This window comes from Cibotium barometz, chromosome 49 (assembly GCF_041138505.1).
Source record: "Cibotium barometz isolate CiBa-2024 chromosome 49, ASM4113850v1, whole genome shotgun sequence".
Lineage (NCBI taxonomy): Eukaryota > Viridiplantae > Streptophyta > Polypodiopsida > Cyatheales > Cibotiaceae > Cibotium > Cibotium barometz.
In genome coordinates this window covers 39,188,633-39,208,062 of record NC_141094.1, presented here as the reverse complement: position 1 = coordinate 39,208,062, position 19,430 = coordinate 39,188,633, and the positions used below count along the sequence as shown (strand labels likewise).

General features: G+C 49.9%; 1 protein-coding gene across 2 annotated transcripts in view; it reads left to right on the top strand.

Moving 5' to 3' along the window:
• The first annotated feature begins 741 nt into the window (after nucleotides 1-741).
• The window catches only part of LOC147610565 (uncharacterized), a 31,448-nt gene continuing 12,759 nt past the window's right edge, over nucleotides 742-19,430 (top strand). For both annotated transcript variants that reach the window (XM_086786116.1, XM_086786115.1), the window contains exon 1: nucleotides 742-899. In XM_086786116.1, the coding sequence (XP_086642242.1) occupies nucleotides 815-899 (85 nt within the window). In that variant the 5' untranslated portion in view covers nucleotides 742-814. The remainder of the gene's footprint in view (nucleotides 900-19,430) is intronic.

The window sequence follows — 19,430 nt, the reverse complement described above, 5'->3', positions numbered from 1 at the left end:
TACCCATTACTACACAATTTTGATTGGGAGTTGCCTCTTGGGCTATAGCCTAGTGGTAGCGCCCATGCCTCCCAAGGAGGAGGAATAACCTTCGAATATACTTGCCTCCCCCAAGGACGAGCCCAAGAAGGAGGTATTAGTGTCTACTTTCGCATCATTTTTTTTGTTTGTTTTGATTGGGAGTTGTTAATAATTAATAGGAGCACCCAAAGGGTTGGCTCTAAGTGTTGTGCATGAAGGCCATCGTGCATGCATAAGAAAAAGAGTTTTCACCTCCAAAAAGTGATGTGGTATTAGATGTGTGGATGGTAGATCACCTACATTTTCTATTTTTTTCTTTGGACTACGATCTTTTCCCCGTTTCTGGCCTCTGCACAACAAACAATAACACAAATGCTAGAATGTTCCATCACTATATCACTATATTATCTTAAGGGAGAGTTTCACAAAGCTCCCACATGGCACGGATTTGAAGGTTTGGGAAGAGGAGGAGGAGGTTCGAGCAGGTCGGGATAGAATTTGAATTTGGAGGTTGGCAGAGCACGGGTCAGCCGACTAGTATGCATGAAAGCTTGGTTTTGTTAGATGCAAAAAATACACCAATAGGTGGTTCACAGTGGGCTCCAAGGGTTCACGAACGGGGTGCCCACCTTGTGAAATGAGCTGGCCCACTCCGTCCGGACACATTCAAAAAAATGAAGCGCTTGTCGTGAAGCGGGTGTTCACGCGCCGCGTGGCCGAGCTTCTGATCAAACAGAAGAAAAGTGCCTTTTAAAGACGGGAAAACGAACAGAAGGCAGAAAGAGAGAAGAAAATGATCGCCATGGCCGCCGGGCCCTGCGTCGTTGCCAACTTTTCCTCCACCTTCTTCTCCACTTCGCCCGCTTTGCTACCGCCAGGTTATCCCATTTTTAATTTCACTAATTTTTGCTTTTGAATTTCCCCAATTATTGAGCAAATTTTGCAGCAAAATTGTAAGTCATCATTAACTTCAGAGGTCATGTGCTTAAGCACTGAAACATCATGATTAGCTTCAATGTTTAGCCCGGCTACTATAAGATCATCATTAACTTTAGAGATCATGTGCTTAAGCACTCCGCTGCTGCTACTACTATAATTTATTATTACTATATCCACACTATTTTGGGAGCCCGGCCACGTGCACACTATTTTAGGAGCTGCTGCCACGTGGCTGTGACAGCTCCTCGTGCTCAGCATGAGGGGAACAACAGGGTGTGGGCCACTAACTAGTTTTATTTATAGACTTGGTTTCTTCTTCTTCTTCTTCTTCTACTACTTCTACTACTACTTGTTGCTAGCTCTTGTGGGAGCTATGTGCTCCAAGTGGGTTAAGTTACACTTACTGACACCTAAGGCTTCAGCTATGACCTACGTAGCCCGTGCTTGACATGTCCCTAGATTAGGGCTCACAATGGGTCATGACGTTGTGTGGTGGCTTGGTGATGACCTCTATAACACCACCAGCAGACATACAAGAAGAATATGTAAGAGGATCAGAACTTGGGGATACTAGGATCTGAGCTCAAATGGCACCAATCAGCTCAGACTCTATCCCTTGTCATCTGGCTGACACAAATGGTCACCTCTATACCTTCAATCCGAGTGGGCTATTACTTGCTACTGTCCTCCACGGTCAGACCAAACCTCCAAGACTTCAAATCTTTAACCCAAAAGCCTTAGCTGACACCCCAGTTGACGAGTAGCTGACCTAAATCTCTCCCGGCTGCCCCAGACAGATTATATATTGATTGCTACCCTGAAACAGACACTAGCTGATGATCCCAAGCCAAAAACTATCCGTCGATATCAGAACACTTCAAAAACTTGTTTCAGAACTCCATAGCACTCATTATCCTTCTGCTGACCAGAATTCACTTCAATTGATACAGAAATGATAGAAAACCGCCTCTGAAGACAGAAACTACTGCTCGCTGAAGCTCTCGCTCCCCCCCTGCTCGCGCTGACTGCAAGCCCTCCCCCCATTCCCGCCCTCGCGTCTGCTCCCCCCCCAGCCTGCCCTCACGTTTGCCCCCCCTCCCCCGCGTGGTTGTCCTGCGCGTCCCAGCGCTGTAGCGCCCGCCGCCCCCTGCCCCTGCTCCTCTCCTTCGCGCCCTCCCGTCCTTCTTCAGCGCCCCGCTCCCCCTTTCGCCACCGTCGCCCTTTCTTCCCCTCCACCCCCTTTTTCGCGCTGCTTCCGCCTCCCCCCGGGGGCTTTTTTGTCTTCGCCGCCTTACTCCCCCCTCTTTTTTCTGTTTTTTCCGTCCCCTGGGGTTTTCTCTTTGCCTTCCGCCTTCCCCCTCCGTCCTTTGTGTGCAGCTCGGTTCTTGCAGGACTCTCCGCACTCTCCCGTAGCCTCCTCGCCCGCCCCTGAGGATACCCCCATCAGGCTTTCTCTTTCGCCAAAAGAGGAAGTGAGCCTCGCCGTAGAGGTGGAACGCCTCCAGGCACATTCCACCATCTGCCGTATAGTCGGCACTCGCCCCAGCAGAGGGGAGATCCGGGATCTTCTCCAGGCCCGCCTTCTTGCAGATGTGGGCAAGATCCTAGACGTTCAGCTACTGGGCCGTGGACACTACCAGATCGAGTTCGAGACAACCCAAAGTGTGGCCAAGGTCCTAGCCATGAGTCCCCTTGACATCAGGGGTGCTCGGGCATTCTTCAGACCTTGGCAGCATGGCTTTGACCCAGCAGCGGCCGAGCAGGGAGAGCGCCTTTTCCATGTTACAGTTTGCTTGCCTAGACTCCGCCGTGAGTACCTTCCGCTCCTTTCTAGACTAGGAGCATTGGTGGGTTCGGTGCTAGAGACTGGCCCCACAGCAGCTTCAGTGGTGGCCAGAGCAGTTGGGCTACCTTCAGAGTTTTGGCTCCTGACATCTCCTCACTTCCGAAGGTCATTCAGCTACCTAGCATAGGGGGGGGATGGATTGATCAGAGAGTGGAGTTCTCGGGGCTCCTGAACCAGTGCTTTATTTGCAGGCAGGTCGGCCATCTGGCCAAGGCCTGCCCTCGCAGGAGATCCCGACCTTCACTGCAGCAGCAGGCCCCTGATGGCCCGCCCACAGATGTGGCTCGGCAGGCAGCCTCCGGGACACCTGCTCAGGCCACAGAGACCTCGGAGTGGCAGCCTGGACAGGGGCGCTGTCGAGGGAGACAGCCACAGCAGCACGCCCAGAGACCGATGCAGCAGCAGCCACAGTCTCAGCATCACTGGGTTCTCGTGAGGAACAGCTTTGCTCCCCTCCAGGAGGAGACCCCTGCGCCGACTGAGGACCAGGAGATGCCAGCACCCCCTCCTTCACCCCCCCCTCCCCCGTCCCCCCCTACCGCCTCGCTTCCACCTTCGCCTCCTCCCGTCCCCGCTCCGGTTTCGGCAGCGGCTCCTTCTCCACCTCCCCCCTCCTCCCCCCCCGCCCACCTTAGCTCCCCGGGAGGCCCTGGCAGTCCCTTGGCGTTCACCTGCAGTCCGGAGGGCTCTGAGCACCGACCTTGCTCGAGCACCACAGAGGAGACTTACCATGCCGATTCGGGCTTCACGGATATCATCTATCCGCAGTCGGCTGAGTCACCTCGGCACTAGACAGCGCTCGGAGGCTTTTGATTACTCCTTCACACGGCTTTTTGGAGCAGAGGGCCCCCATGAGCCAGTACCCATCAGAGTTCATGTAGTGATACCGCCGGCCCGCGGGGAGGAGGCACTTGATTTAGCGGTGGCCTTCTCGTTCCCTCTCTGTGGCCCATGCGATCGGGAGTGGACTCTGGAGCTCGCTCTTAGCACTTTGAAGACTCAGGCAGTTGAGTTTTCTCACCATGTGAGCGATCTGGAGGTGACAGATGTGATAGGCCGACTATGGGAGTTGGCTCATTTTTTCTTGGATCCCTGGAGTGTGGATGCCTTAGGGATTCATCATTTGGTCGTTCGCATAGTGGCAGACTTAGCATGCGACCCTGGATATGTATGCATACACGAGGTTGCTTTGTCTGAGCGGGAGGGAGTCGCCATGGGACACAGCCACCACTGGCGCCTGATCCGTGATTCTTGCAGCACACCGGGTGGGCAGATTCGTAGCCGCTCGGATGGGGACTATTCTCCATCCAAGCCGCTTGCGAAGGCCCGCCGTACGGCTGAGACAGCATCCACCTTAGCAGGTCATCCATGAGGATCATCTCATGGAATGTACAGGGCCTTGGCGGAGCACATTATATACGTTATCGTGGTTGCTTGAGACAGGAGCTTCAGAGATGCCTGGTTGGTGGCAGTATTGATATTTTGATGATGCAGGAGCACCACTTGGGTGAGAGCAGGATCCGGAGATATGGTTCGGTGATGCCTGGTAGATGGGACACCTTTTGGTCTGCAGGGTTTGGCCCTTTGGGTGGACAGGGAGGAGTATGTATGGTCATTGCAGATGTATGGCGGCAGGCCATTGTGGATCGAGGGATCATTGTGCCTGGTAGAGCACAGTATGTCATTCTGAGGACGCATGATGAGCTCTTGGGCGTGCTCAACGTCTATGCGCCCAACCATGCTAGTCCCAGAGCAGAGTTCTGGACCCAGGTTACGGATGCATTGCCAGAGGCCGCACATTGGTGTGTTGGAGGAGACTTCAACATGCTTGAGGACCCGGCCGATAGGGTGGGAGGCAGTCATGTTACAGTGCACGGCACGGAGCTTGCAGCTTGGGAGCGATTTTGCATGTCACTGAGGATCACTGATGCATGGCAACATGGGGCCTTCTCCCGCTCTCAGGACAGTCTTAGTTTCTCTCGGTCGGATCGCCGGCAGGGAGGGACTAATCTATCACGGATTGATCGCTTTTATGTGGGCGACTGGTTAGGGGAGTGAGGGGGCTCCGTTGGCATTCTCGCTGGCACCTCATTTTCAGACCATGCGCCAGTTATTTTGACACTTGAGGAGAGGACACGGGAGACCAGCTTGCAGTTGAGGATCCCAGAGAGGGTACTTACAGATCCTAGTCTCGCTGAGGACATTGAGAGGATCTGGCATGATAGTCAGTTCTCTGACCAGGATGCAGCAGGACAGTGTGTCCAGGGACTCATCGAGCTTAGCTCTTTTCTGCACGCTGCAGCCTTGACACGGTTGGGAGAGACTCGCGAGCGGGAGCATCGGCTGAGACGCAGCCTTGCTTAGCTTTTCAGAGGGCTTGATCTTTCTTATCCCCAAGGGGGAGGGAGTATCAGATGATATTCGGCATTGGAGACCTATTACGATCCTCAACACTGTCTACAAGGTCTTAGCAAAGGCCTTGAGTTTGAGGATCCAGCCCTTCCTGGGGGAGTTGATTCATGCTACCCAGGCAGGATTCGTCAAGGAGCGTAGTATCCTTGACAACATTTTCACCTTCTGGGAGGCGACGGCCCGAGCTAGATTTCTTGGTGAGGACTTGGTCGTGATGCTTCTCGATTTTGAGAAGGCATACGATAGAGTCGATTGGGGTTTCTTAGAGGGCACTATGCTTCGCCTGGGCTTTGAGCCAGGTTGGATCAGAGGGGTGGCGGCTCTGTATTCCACAGCTCGTAGCCAGGTGTTGATTGCAGGAGGACGGGGGCCGAGTTTTGAGCTGACCAGATCAGTCCGTCAGGGGTGTCCTCTCGCCCCGTTTCTTTTTCTCTTCTTTGCTGAGGCTATGAGCATGTATTTGACGGCAGAGGAGGTTGGTTTGAGGGGACTCCAGCTCCGAGTCCGGGGGGAGGACCTGCTCGATGCTGAGTTTGCTGACGACACGGGCTTATTTTTGCATGGCCAGGAGGCCAATCTTCTTCGGGCAGAGCAGTCGCTCCAGGTTTTTAGTGCAGCTTCGGGAGCATTGATCAATTGGCGCAAGACAGTGGCCTTTTGGATCAGTAGCGCTCCCACTCCGGCATGGAGCCCAGACCCGGGTTTTAGATGGATTCCTCCTGGCACAACAGTGTGATATTTGGGATGCCAGATTGGACTAGATTTGTCACCTGAGCAGCAGATTGCTACGCTTCTTCTGAGCATTCGGAAGAAGCTTTTATATTGGAGTACAGCTCGGCTATCCTTGGCTGGGAGGGTGGTGGTGGCAAATCAGGTGCTTTTAGTGACCATGTGGTACATTACGTCTTGCTGGATCTTCTTGAGCTCTTGCATCAGCTAGGTACAGAGGCTGATCAGGAACTTTCTTTGGTCTGGGCGGGACGGTCAGCCAGCCCGGGCAAAGGTTGCTTGGGCAGTTATCACACTTCCGCTGGCCCAGGGAGGCTTGGGCATTATAGATCCAGTCGATCAGAGTAGAGCCTTATTGGGCATTATAGATCCAGTCGATCAGAGTAGAGCCTTATTGGGGAAGCTTATTGTTCGGGGGCTGCTTCCAGGCGCGCTGAGCCTTGGAAAGAGCTTTTGCAGCGGCTGCAGGCTCGGGCTCCCCCAACAGGGGGCACTTGGGCACCAGAGATACGATGGATCTTCATAGAGATGAGGAGGACAGGCCTCAGTAGAGGATGGGAGGACAGATTTGCCTTGAGCATCCTGAGAGCTTGGGAGTTGCTGAGACCAGGGCTCTCTCAGAGACCTTGTGTTGAGGAGCGGGCCAGACAGCCGCTCATCTGGAGCCCAGCGGTTCGCACAGAGCAGGGTCATATGCTGGGTTCTCGGCCTCGTCTAGCCTGGGGACCTTTGGCGGCAGGCCCAGCACGTAGTTTTGGAGACTGGCAGGCCTTCTGCAGTCTCCCAGAGGAGATCCAAGTGGAGAGGCTGAGTCACTTCAGAGGGGGTTTGATTATGAGGGACGACATTCAGGAGGCACTCACAGAGGAGTGGTTCACGCCTCTCGAGCTAGTGGCCCCACGGTGGATGGGAGCCTTTACACAGTTGGAGATCCTGATTGCTGTCAGAGCTTGCACTGAGGATGGCAGATGCCTCTACTATGAGATTCAGGATGAGGGCAGACTTCAGAGAGTGGAGGTGGAGTCGCCTTTGGTTGTAGAGTGCATCTTTCAGAGGATACGGGTAGTGGCCGCCACTTCTCAGAAGTGGCATATTGACCCAGACCCTGCAGATGTGCTCCCGGATTGGCGCATATGGGCATATGCAGCGCGCCCCTTGGCCCGGCTCCAGTGGGACCCTGGTGAGTACGAGTGGCATGATCCTTATGCATCCCTTGAGGCCACAGAGATCACCTTTTTCCAGTATACAGTTCGGTTGGGACGGCATATATTGACGGCGAGGAGGATGGTCTCTCTAGCTGCAGCGGGGCACTGGCGGCTACAGGGACTCTCACAGGAGTTCCTGGAGGATTTCTGGACCCGGCTTTGGGCTAGTCGACAGGCCCGCAGGATCTCGACTTTCCAGTGGCTGGTCGCCCACAGGGGCTCAGCAGTTGGCACCTGGCTTGTCTACAGCGGTCTTCCGGCGGCCTGCGTCCGATGCGGCCACCCTATGGAGACACAGAGACATTGCCTATGGGACTGCCCTCAGGCGCAGCAGATTTGGCTGCGGATGCTGCGTATTCTGGCCCCCCTCTCTCCAGAGGGTATGTATACGTGGGGTGCCGCTGCTTGGTCGACTTCGTCAGGGCCTGCTATGGGCTATGAGACGGAGCAGGACAGCCAGGCCATCAGATTCATTAGGGGCTAGCCTCGCCTTGTTCCTGCACCGGCGGATTTCTCGTACGCCAGCTGGACTCAGGAGAGGGATCTACGATGGGAGCTCCTCAGCAGCCTCACCATCTGGTTCACCTGGAGGGCCCGGTGTTTCAGGGCCTTTGAGGGGAGACTGGAGCCACCAGCAGAGACTGTTCGGGGGATTTGACAGGAGTTGATTCACACCCTGCGAGGACAGTATGACCGCATCCGGGGAGACTCGGATGAGGCGATCTTGCGGCGCGAGGCTTTTCATACCACTTGGTGCAGCGGCCCCTTCTATACCCTACACGCGGGGTCCCCCCGTTGGCACTATAGGCCACCTGTTTGGCTTTTCCCCCCTCCTATTGTATGATATAGCCCCTCGGCTTCTTTGTACTGATACTTGTACTTTTCAGCACCTGGGGAGAGTCTCCTTGGCTGCCTTGTTTTGTTCTCTGCTCTGTTTCCTTGTGAGTAGGAGAGGATCTTTTGTAGCCCTACGGGCGTTTTTACATAACTAATGAAAGGATATTTTCTCGGAAAAAAAAGAAAACCGCCTCTGAAATCCTCTTTATGTTTCCAGTCCAAAATGAGCCCTCTTGGATCTTCTTCGCATTAGCTAACCCTATAGCTACTACCCCAGAAGCTTACCAAACTCTTGGCCGACCCCCTTCTTATTGTTGGAAGGTTGGCGATTTCGAGCGTGTGATCTATGGCTAGAAGGTGCATTGGATTATCCCTTAAGTGGAAGCATGGGAAGTTGAAGAGCCATATATAGGCTAGAGTGGCACCTTGTCATAGTCATCTCCTCCGGCCGGTGTTTTGGTAGGCAGCTCACCGGGAGATGGGAGCCCGGTGGAGGGATGCTGCAGTGCCCGTTGGGGGTGTTCGTGGAGCTCGATGGTGATGCGTCTCCTATGTGCGTTAGTCTTCCACTGCGCATTCTGACATGGTATCAGAGCTCGGGCGTGTGTGGTCCTGGGCGACCCCCTCGCGCCTCGGTGGCTTGCGGAGCTTGAATCGAGGGAGGGTGTTGGAAGGTTGGCGATTTCGAGCGTGTAATCTATGGCTAGAAGGTGCCTTGGATTATCCCATAAGTGGAAGCATGGGAAGTTGAAGAGCCATATACATGGTATCAGAGCTCGGGCGTGTGTGGTCCTGGGCGACCCCCTCGCGCCTCGGTGGCTTGCGGAGCTCGAATCGAGGGAGGGTGTTGGAAGGTTGGCAATTTCGAGCGTGTAATCTATGGCTAGAAGGTGCCTTGGATTATCCCATAAGTGGAAGCATGGGAAGTTGAAGAGCCATATATAGGCTAGAGTGGCACCTTGTCATAGTCATCTCCTCCGGCCGGTGTTTTGGGAGGCAGCTCATCGGGAGATGGGAGCCCGGTGGAGGGATGCTGCAGTGCCCGTTGGGGGTGTTCGTGGAGCTCGATGGCGATGCGTCTCCTACGTGCGTTGGTCTTCCGCTGCGCATTCTGACACTTATCCCCTGCTGACAGAAAAGCTGACAAAAAACTGCCTCAGATATCTGACGCAGGAATGGCCAAAACCTGACCATAGCTTAGAACAATTGTTTGCAGTAGATTCCAGACAGAAACACGTCCACCTGTCTTCTGGTCCTAAACTTCGTAGAACTTGTCAGCTCCCTTCTGTTGACACCCTATTGACACTATTTTTCCCTAGGTGCTTGTAAACTGGCTCGGATGCCTGACGCAGAATCCAACCCCAATATTTGTCCTCCTTGCTCCCGTATTGTCCTCCTGGTCGATCTAGCATCAATCTCTCAACCCCCAGAAACACTCTAAGCATCCCCTTATGCTCTGCTGACCATGGCGGATATAATAGGCTGGTCGACTCCATACATAAGGAAGGAGGGCTGTCCTTGAAGATATGTGCAAGAGGGAGCATAGGCGGCAGCTGCTATTTTTCTCTCTTGGATGCGCTTGAGAGTAAACAGGCGGGAACAGCTTTTTGACTCTCTCCTTCTCTACTCTGCACTGGCTGTACAGTTCTGGGCTGGCCTACAGCAGAACTCGCCTTGTTCTTTGCCAGTCGACTGCAGTTGGTTTGTCACCATTTGGCCACCCAAATGGTTCACTCTTGCTTTCACACTATGTACATATTGGATTGGTGTCCATGGCTTATGGAATATGCCTATGCAGGTGATTGACACGTGTCATGCTGTATAGTTGGATATGATTTTCCGCTGGGACTTGATGTTAGCATGCCCGGAATATCTGGAGGACTTGGCTTTCCGCTGGGACTTGTGCCTTTGTGTACAAAAACTCACAATAACCAGAAATTACAGGTCTGAAATTTACCAACCAGCCCTTTAGAAGAGTGTGGGGATCGATATCCAAGCTTGTGTGAGTCCGGGAAGCAAGCAACCAGCCCTGTAGCAACTCCCAAAGCTCCAACCAGCTCTCCAATGTGTTGAATAATGAATAAAACAGCCCAAAAGGCCTCTTGAAGGAGGCGCCTTTCTCCAGTGCCACCTAATGGGCTTGGTGGGTACACATTCAGGCTGACAAGTGTCCCCATAAGGTGTCCAGGTAGGTGTCCAGCCCATAGTGCTCCATTTGTCCTGTTTGTATAAGTTTAGGTCCAACCAAATGGGAAATGGCCATAAGTTGTCCGGACTTCATTAATTTTGGTCCAACCAAATGCGAACGCATTATAAGTTGTCCGGCCACTTATTAATGAGTGTGTACCTGCAAATCAATAAACTTTAGTAGTAAATGAAATAAGCTGTAAATTGAGTGTGGATGCACTTACCACCTGCAAAACCCATAAGCCCACAGTTTTAGGCCCAAACAGGAGTGCACACACGTGTCCACAAGGTGCCCGGGCGTCCCCGGTCCCTCGAACTTCACAAGCCAAAATAACAAGCATTGTCTTGGCAGCAAGACAATGTCACACAAAGTAAAATAAAGTTATGGCATGCATCATTTATGCATTGTGCACATGTAAACTTGGAGAACCACCTATCATCATTCTTGTACTTGAAAATATTCCGCCTGCCATCATAACACACCATGTGTGCATGGCCGGAATTCACACGGGCATCGCCCGAAAGTCCACAAATGTCCTGCCATGTCCTTGGACTCATATGCATCCACTCATATGATCCATACACATGCCCAGGTATAATACATACATGCATCCGCATGTTTCTAGGCCTGACACGCATCCGCATGTCCCTAGAATATAGGGATTTGTGACATCCCCCCGGCTTCTAATCAGTTGACCGCAACTGAAAAGCCTCCAGATAGGCCTTCAAAAGACCTGGGTAATCCTCGAAGTAGGCCTCATCCATCCATTTCGCATCCAAAGCTGAATAATTCTTGAACTTCACAAGGTACCTACGAACAAGTTTGCCTCCCGCAAGCTTTCGTTCCTTGTGAAAAACAATCTGTTCAGGTTGAAGAATCTCTTCCAGCTCATCCACCTCGGGTGGGTCTTCCAAAACCGGCTCAAACGGTGTCGGTCCCACATAAGGCCTCAATAGGCTCACATGAAAAGCATTATGCATGTTCCAATGATCTGGGAGTACAAGCCGAAATGCAACATCATTGATCTTCTCCAAGATCTGAAAAGGTCCATAGTACCTGTTGGAAAGCTTAGGGTACTTTCCCTCTTTCCCTGGCCTCTTCCGAAGGCGTGCCTTTTCGAATTTCAGCAAGACCCAATCACCTTGTTTGAATTGTACATCCCTTCTATGCTTATCAGCTGCCTTTTTATTCTTGGTTTGAGACCTCTCTATGGCTATCCGTACCTGTGCAAATGCAGTATCCAAGTCTCTGACGTACTCATCTGCTGCAAAAATCTCATCCTTTGTACGAAGGATGGGTGGTAGTACCACCTTGCCATAGATAATCTCAAAGGGCACCTTGCCCGTAGAAGTATGTACCGTGTTGTTGTAGGCAAACTCCACAAGTGGTAAATACTTCTCCCAATCCGATTTGCGGTCGGATACATAAGATTTCAGCAAGTCGAGGATGGCTGAATTTGCTATTTCACTTTGCCCATCTGTCTGTGGATGGTAAGCTGATGAGAAGTTCAGCTTTGTACCCATATTGTCAAACAATGCGCGCCAAAATAAGCTTGTGGTTCTAGGATCTCTATCCCCCACAATAGATTTAGGCATGCCATGGTGTTTGAATATCTGTGCCAAAAACATCCTAGCCATATGATCTGGCTTTATTGTCTTGCGCACGGGAATGAAATGTGCCTGCTTGCTAAACCTGTCAATGATGGTCCAAATAGCATCATTTCCCTGTGGCGTCCTTGGCAAATCCATAATGAAATCCATAGCAATGCTTTCCCATGGTTCATTTGGTATAGGCAAAGGCTGAAGCAATCCAGGTGCTTTATGTCTGTCAAACTTGACCTTTTGACACACCATACATTCACGCACATATGCTTCAATATCCTTGCGAATATGTGGCCAAAAGAAATACCTCTCCAAAGCTTGTGCTGTGGCCAAAATGCCTCTATGACCTGCATATGGAGGAGCATGGCACTCATCCATAACCTTATGGCGAAGGTTCTTTACCACACACATACGATTTTGCATCATGAGATATCCATCTCTTATGACATAAGATGGGACAGCAATACCCTCTTGCAAATCAGCCCATACATGTGCAAAATCCTCATCCAAATGATAAGTATTACGCATATCCGATAAGTCCTCATGGTATGCAACTGTAATAGCATGAACCTGTGGTCGTCTAGATAAGGCATCCGCCACCACATTCTTTTTCCCTGGAGTATGTAAAATCTGAAAATGAAACATTGAGAGGAAATTTGCCCATCTCATATGCTTCTCTGAGAGCTTACTTTGAGTCAAAAAGTATCTCAAACTTTGATGATCAGTTTTGACCATAAAATCAGCCCCTAAAAGATAGTGTTTCCAAATAGTAAGGGCATGGATTACAGCCAACAACTCCTTTTCATAAACCTGTAAGTGAAGCTTTGCATGTTGCAAGCGTCTGCTCTCATAGGCAATGGCATGTCCTTCTTGGTTCAAAACAGCCCCTATGCAGTCCCCACATGCATCACATTCCACCACAAAAGGTTTGTGCAAATCCGGAATAATGAGTACCGGTCCCGAGATGATTGCACTCTTCAACTTTTGAAAGGCATCTCTCTCTTCTTGTGTCCATTTAAAGATTGCTTTCTTCTTTGTAAGTCATGTAACGGAGCGGCAATGAAAGCGAAATGCTTGACGAACCTCCTATAGTAAGCACATAAACCAAGGAAGCTCCTCACTTCATGGACTGATTTCAGCTCTGGCCATTCTTGCATGGCTTGTATCTTTGCGGGATCCATACGCACACCATCCTTTGATACAATGTGACCAAGATAGTGAATCTCTGGGAGAAAGAATTCACTCTTTTTTGCATTTATGTAGAGCTGATTTTCCTTAAGCTCTTTAAACACAATAGCCAGGTGCTCACGATGTTGGGCTTCATTCTTTGAGAATACAATAATGTCATCAAAGAATATACCTGTGAACTTTCTATGCTTTCTGAACACCCTGTCCATCATCCTGTTGAAGGTAGCGGGTGCATTTGTAAGACCAAAAGGCACCACCAAAAACTCATAAAGGCCAAAGGCTGTTCTAAATGCAGTCTTGTGAACATCTTGAGGTGCCACTCTCACTTGATGATACCCACTCTTGAGGTCTATTCGGCGGAAACATGCCGAACCTTCAAGCTTGTCCAAGATGTCATCAATGCGCGGAATCGAAAACCGATTCTTGATGGTTATCTTATTGAGGGCACGGTAATCAACACACATCCTGTAAGTACCATCCTTCTTTTGAACAAGAAGTACCGGCGAGCAATATGGCGAGGAACTAGGCCGAATCAAACCCTTTTCCAAAAGTTCATTCACCTGAGCCATAATCTCTTCTTGTTGACTAGCACTCACCCTGTATGGTGGCCTATTAGGTGGAGAGCTACCGGGAATTAGATCTATGCAATGATCTTCCGGCCTCTCTGGTGGCAACCTTGCTGGCAAAGCATTTGCAAAACAATCTTTGAACTCATTCAAAAAGTTAAGCTTGTCTTGATCTAATGCACTAACATCAACACTAGAATGTTCAATGGTATCACGTACAAAAACCAAGTAAGAACAAGCTGATTTCTTTATTGCCTTATTAATTTGTACATGGCTTACAAGAGGTATGGTACTTCCAGTAGTACCAGCATCTATAGAGTGCTCACGGCCTCTATGTACAAAGCTGATTTTCTTCTCTTTGTAAGCCTTAATAGGCTCTAAACGGTGATGCCAGGGCATCCCCAACAAAACATCACAACCTGTAAGAGGAGCCACTAAAAAGCTCTCATAGTCGAGGTAGTCCTGTATATGTACACGGAGCTTACCAATGACCGGAGTTACATCAACCTGTTTGCCCTCAAAGGCGGCATCTGCATTCATTTGCATTCCCATGTCATCCACATTGAGACCTATGGCGGCAGCCATCTGTACGGATATAAAGTTATCTGTGGAAGCATCATCAAAAAGAAACAAAGCGGGCCGATCCTTCAATTTGCCCCAAGCCTTGCATATGACTCTACTCTTGGGCTCATGCCCTGTATTACCCTGCACATCGGGTACAACATTCACAAGAGGCTTTTCCACATTAGGCTCAGCATTCTTAGGATTCTGTGGGCATTTAGGATATATATGATCTTTATTGCCACACTTAAAGCATTTTCCAGCCTTCCTGTACTCTTCCAATTGCTGTTTTGAGAGCCCAAAATTGTGGCGTTTACCCCCCGGCTTCTTTTCGGAGTCATCCTTTGCATCTCGGCCATCTTTGGGAGCATTCTTAGGTGGCTGTCCACTCTTTTTCTGGTCATAACCAGCCCTGAATTTGCTCTTGTTTTGACCTGCAAATGGCTTATTTGTGGGTGCTTTTATGTGCAAGTTCTCCGCAATCATGGCTGAGTGTATAAGCTCTTGTATGGTCTTATTTGGGTACACTCCCAAGCTTTGTTGGATGATGTGATGGAGCCCCGATTCAAACTTTCTCTTCTTCTCGTCCTCTCCAATCTTCATGAAGGGAGTAACCTTGAGAAGGACTTTCCAAAACTTTGCTATGTAAGAAGCAACGGACTCTCCCTCATCTTGGGACAGCCAATCCCACTCCTTGCGTACATCCTTTGCAAAGTTTGGTGGTAAGAATTGATCATAAAACTGAATTTTGAAAGAAGACCAAGTTGATGCAGCACTTCCATCAAGTATTTTTGCAAGCCACCAATCACTTGCCGTATCCTTGAGATGCATTCCCACATGCCTGAGCATAGACTTTTCCGAAAAGTCTTCATTGCAAAAAGCTATCTCAAACTGTCTAATGAAAGCAAGTGCTTTGGTAGAGTCCATCCGTCCCTGAAAGTTTTCAAACTTTACATCCTTGTCACCGGACTTGAACTCTCGAGGCTTCTTCCTTCTATAAGCATCCCTATGTACATCCTGTTCATCTGCATGATGATGATGCCGCGATGAAGATTCACGATCCCTCTTCGTTCTCTCTTGAGTCACACTCTCCAAATGAGTGGAAAGCTCAACACGAGAACGTATATGTCTTCTTGGAGCAAAGCGGGAATGAGTAGAGGATCCCTCATCCTTACTCTTCTCTTGACCTGCATCAAGCCTAGCACCAGGGACTCTTGTCCTTTCAGCATTTGGCACTTGCTGTGCTCTTTCTGCTTGTTGTGCATCCAGTGCATCACCACGGGCAGCCATGAGGGGTGGCTTCTTGAAAGCCAAACTACCATCTGCTTCAGTGTATACATCACCCTTAACCATTAGATATGCAAGTGCAAGCTCTCGGGGTTTCTCAACATCCATTTCCTTTGCAATTGCTTCAAAAGTGACTTCATGGACCGAAGCCTTTGCCTTCACAGCCAACACCCTTTGTACATCCGGGTCATTTTTCAATGACCTAAGCTCTTCGGTTTCAGCCATATAGCGTCGCACTTGACGCCTCAAAGATTCCAAATCAGAATGCATAGTGTCATGAGTACCTGCATCTCCATAGACATCATTGCCTGCAGCATCTCTTGCATCCTTTGTACCATGAAATTCACGGTCCTGTGTGTTCTCCACACTGTCAGAAATGTGGCTGTCCATGACACTCAAATCAAGTCACCACTTATGATTCCAAGCCTCAGACCGTTTTCCAATGAGGGGAAAAAACTGAGCTCTAATACCAATGTAACGGGAGGGCGTGTCACCAATTGGCCGACCATTTGGTCCATCTCCAGTTTTTGCGTCTCGTTCACTTGAGGCCAGGCCGGTGTATCATGTGAAGAGGCCAGTATTTTGCTGACATGGACGGGAGCCAGACTGGTGCCACCCGTGTGTTAGCAGGATGGTGTCGTATGGACGGGAGCCAGACCAGTGCCACCCGTGTATGACCTGGACTGTGTTCGACCCATGGGACTGTCACGCCATGGAAGAGCGAGTATTCGTGCCGTGTTTTGCCTATGGGACTGTCACACCATAGGGAAACTCGTGCCTGGAACTGTGTCTTACCTATGGGACTGTCACTCCATAGGAAGACCAGGTTTTTATGTTTTTATGTCGTGCCAGTTTTGTGCCGACAGATATTTTGTACTTGTTCCATGAACGGGAGATATGTCCATGTTACTTTTTGCACATGCACACATATTTTGCATGTTTGAAACTGTTTTCGCATGACATGTATTTGTGTGTTTGCCTGCTTGACGTGTTACTTACTGAGCGGGGACGCCTGCCAGTGAGTCGTGAAGTCTGCTCTGTATTCTGACGAGTTTTAGTGCATGTGAACAGGTGGTAAGTATGTCGCACTTGTTGTTTTAATGCTTTAAATTCTAACCCTTTAATTTATAAGGTTAGGTGTTCACATTTATTTAAAAGTGGGCACCCCCTTTGGGCACCCACTTAGGGGCCAAGGTGGGGAGCCCCACTTTTAAGTGAGTGTGGGGGTGGGCATGGTCACCAACCCCCACTAGTCCCCCTTCATGCATGCGTGGGAAATCTGTAGTTGTATCTTCACTTTAATTTTATTAAAAAAAAGGGCTCCCTTCAAGCGTAGAATCCATCGCTTCCTTCTTACGATTCATCAACCTCTCTTCCATCGTGGCTGGTGGCTGTACACGCCTCAAGCGACTGCAGTACCCTTTGTTTTGCTGGCTGCGCCTACTACCCTACCAGGCGGCTGATGTATTGTTACTCCTTCAGGCGGCTGCTACTGCTCTCAGACGTGGGCCATCTTCACAAGGCACTGCTGCGCATGCTCTTCCTGAAGGCGACCCTCTTCTGCTGGCTGCGCCTGCCTCTCTACAGGTGGTCGAGTGCTGTTGCAGGCGGCTGTTAACTCCACACTACTCTCTCTTCCAGGCGGCTACTTCCTCCATACAAGTGGCTGCGCCTGTTTTCCAGCAGGCTGCTCTGCCTACACAGAGATGGCTGCCATCACATGAAGGCTACGTCTCAACTCTACTGTTTCCCCAGGCGGCTGTGTATCCATCACCATCAGGCTGTGCTCCAGCAGGCGGCTGTCTACAGCTATCTCTTGGTTTTTCTACCTTGAAAGTGGTGGTACATCCTCTCCACTGGTGTTTTACAAGGAGACTTCGCATCACCTGGGTGATTTCATCATACTACGAGTATGGTTTTTCTATCAACCATCTACAAGTAAGTGATTTTCAGATTTGAATAAAGTATTTTATGTTTAAATCTGATAAGGGATTCATCCCTCTACGGCCACACCCGTTCGGTGCCGGGTTGTCCAAGCTGTATTGGCGAACCTCGGTCCAAAGGTGCTGAGATCGGGAGAGCCAGGCGTTAGTACGAGAGCGCCTGTTTGTGCGTGGTCTCGGAACACCAGTGAGGCGCTCTCCGCGGAGTCCAGTGAAAGCACAGGACCGTAGCGATTGGGCCACACTAGTGGTCGTTCTGCTTCGAGCTTCTTCATCGAAATTCGAGCCTACTTGTTTGGTACTGTTTTCATATGTACATGGACATTATCTGGTTCTTGGAACCCATGGAGCATTGTATTCATTAAATACTCCCAATAAATATATCATATATTGAGGGGGGGGGGTCGGCCCGTTCCGGCCCCAGTGCTGGTGTCCATCTTTCCATTTCTGTTCATTTAAATTCAAGTTGTTTTAAAGTTGTCCATTTCAAATTTGTGGTTTTAAAGTTGTGCTATTAAGCGTGTGGATGTCCAACGGAGTCTTTCCCACTTGACGGGATCGGTTTCATTGGTATCAGAGCACGGTTGTTTCCCTCTTCCTAGTGGGGAAACGAACCTGTGTATTGGACATCCCGCTTTTAGCAAACTTAAAACACAATGGACAGCCAAGGCAACCCTTTGGAAGTGCCAAATTCGAGGGGTCCATCTAGTGCTTCTCGTGGGTCTGTTGCCCTGCGTGGTAGGCACAAGCCTCTTGAAAGGGTTCTTGATAGTGAATCCAAGGGTCAACTGTCTCCAGGAAAGACAGTTATGCTTGAACAAGAGCCTGAAGCTATGAGGGCTGAAATGGAACATATGAGAAAACTTTTGCAGGCTCAAGAGCAAGAATTAAAGTTCTTGTATGAAGATCCACATTTGCAAAGTGCTATTGAAGCCAGGAAGGCTGATGCTATGGTTGATGTAACTTTTGAATCAATGGCTCGTGAAGTAGGCAAGAAACCAAGGGAGTTGGCACTTGCCTATCTCCTTCGTAAAGGTGATATCAAAGAGGGGGATGACGGAGAGCTGAAATTCAGAAATCCACCTCGTTTGAAGCATGGAGATCCTGCATCCCAAAGGCTGAAATCTTTTATGCAAAAGGAAGAGGTGACTGTCACCTCTCGACATGCATCCTCTCCCCAAGGCACTAAGCCTGATAGATATATGTATGCCAGTGCTCATGGAGGGCACGAAAGTCACATGCATGCAAGATATGTATCTCATGGTGACAGGTCTGCTTCCAGAAAAATTTTGCCTTCTGAGTTGTCTCATGGAGAGACCATGCCATATGCAGGTAAGTCACATGCATCTGAGCTTCGAGTTCGTGGAGCACATGCCACCGTGCCCCATGAAGCTTCTATGATGGCCCATGGAGCCCATGCAGACAGGGCTACCCCGTTGGATAAGGGGAAAAGAAAAAGAGAAGACCATGAGCCTCATGCCAGGAAGCTCAAGGAATTCAAAGCAGGTGATAAATCTGTCAAATTTGATGTCTTTCATGGTGAACATGATGCTTCTAAGGTGTTAGCGTTTGTGGCACAGTTCGACATTGCTTTTAGCGATGAGGACTTTACAGAAAAGTCAAAGGTGCGCCATGCTAGCATGTTTCTGAAAGGCACTGCTGCCCATTGGTGGATCACCGAAAAGATCACCAAGGATCCCATCTCTACTTGGAAGGAATTCAAAGACAGATTTTATGCTTAGTTCTTGCCACCCAATGCAGAGCAAACTCTCACTCAAAAGTGGGATAGGCTGGAACAAAAAGATAATGAGAGTGTGCAACAGTATGTTAACAAATTTTGGAAAGTGTTGCTGGAAGTGACTCCCTTCATGCAAATCACAGAGGATGAAAGAAAGAGGAAGTTTCGTTCTGGATTGCAACCTGCATATAGATCGGGTATTGAATTGCACCCAAAACATACGTTGCAACAACTCACAGCTTCTGCCCTTGCTACAGAGCAATTGGTGCTCAAGATTAAGCAAGATCAAGGAGGTTCCAAGGGGAAGGACAAGGCTGTCCCAAATCAGCAAAAGGGTGGACAGCCACCTAAAAAGAACTTCCGGGAGCC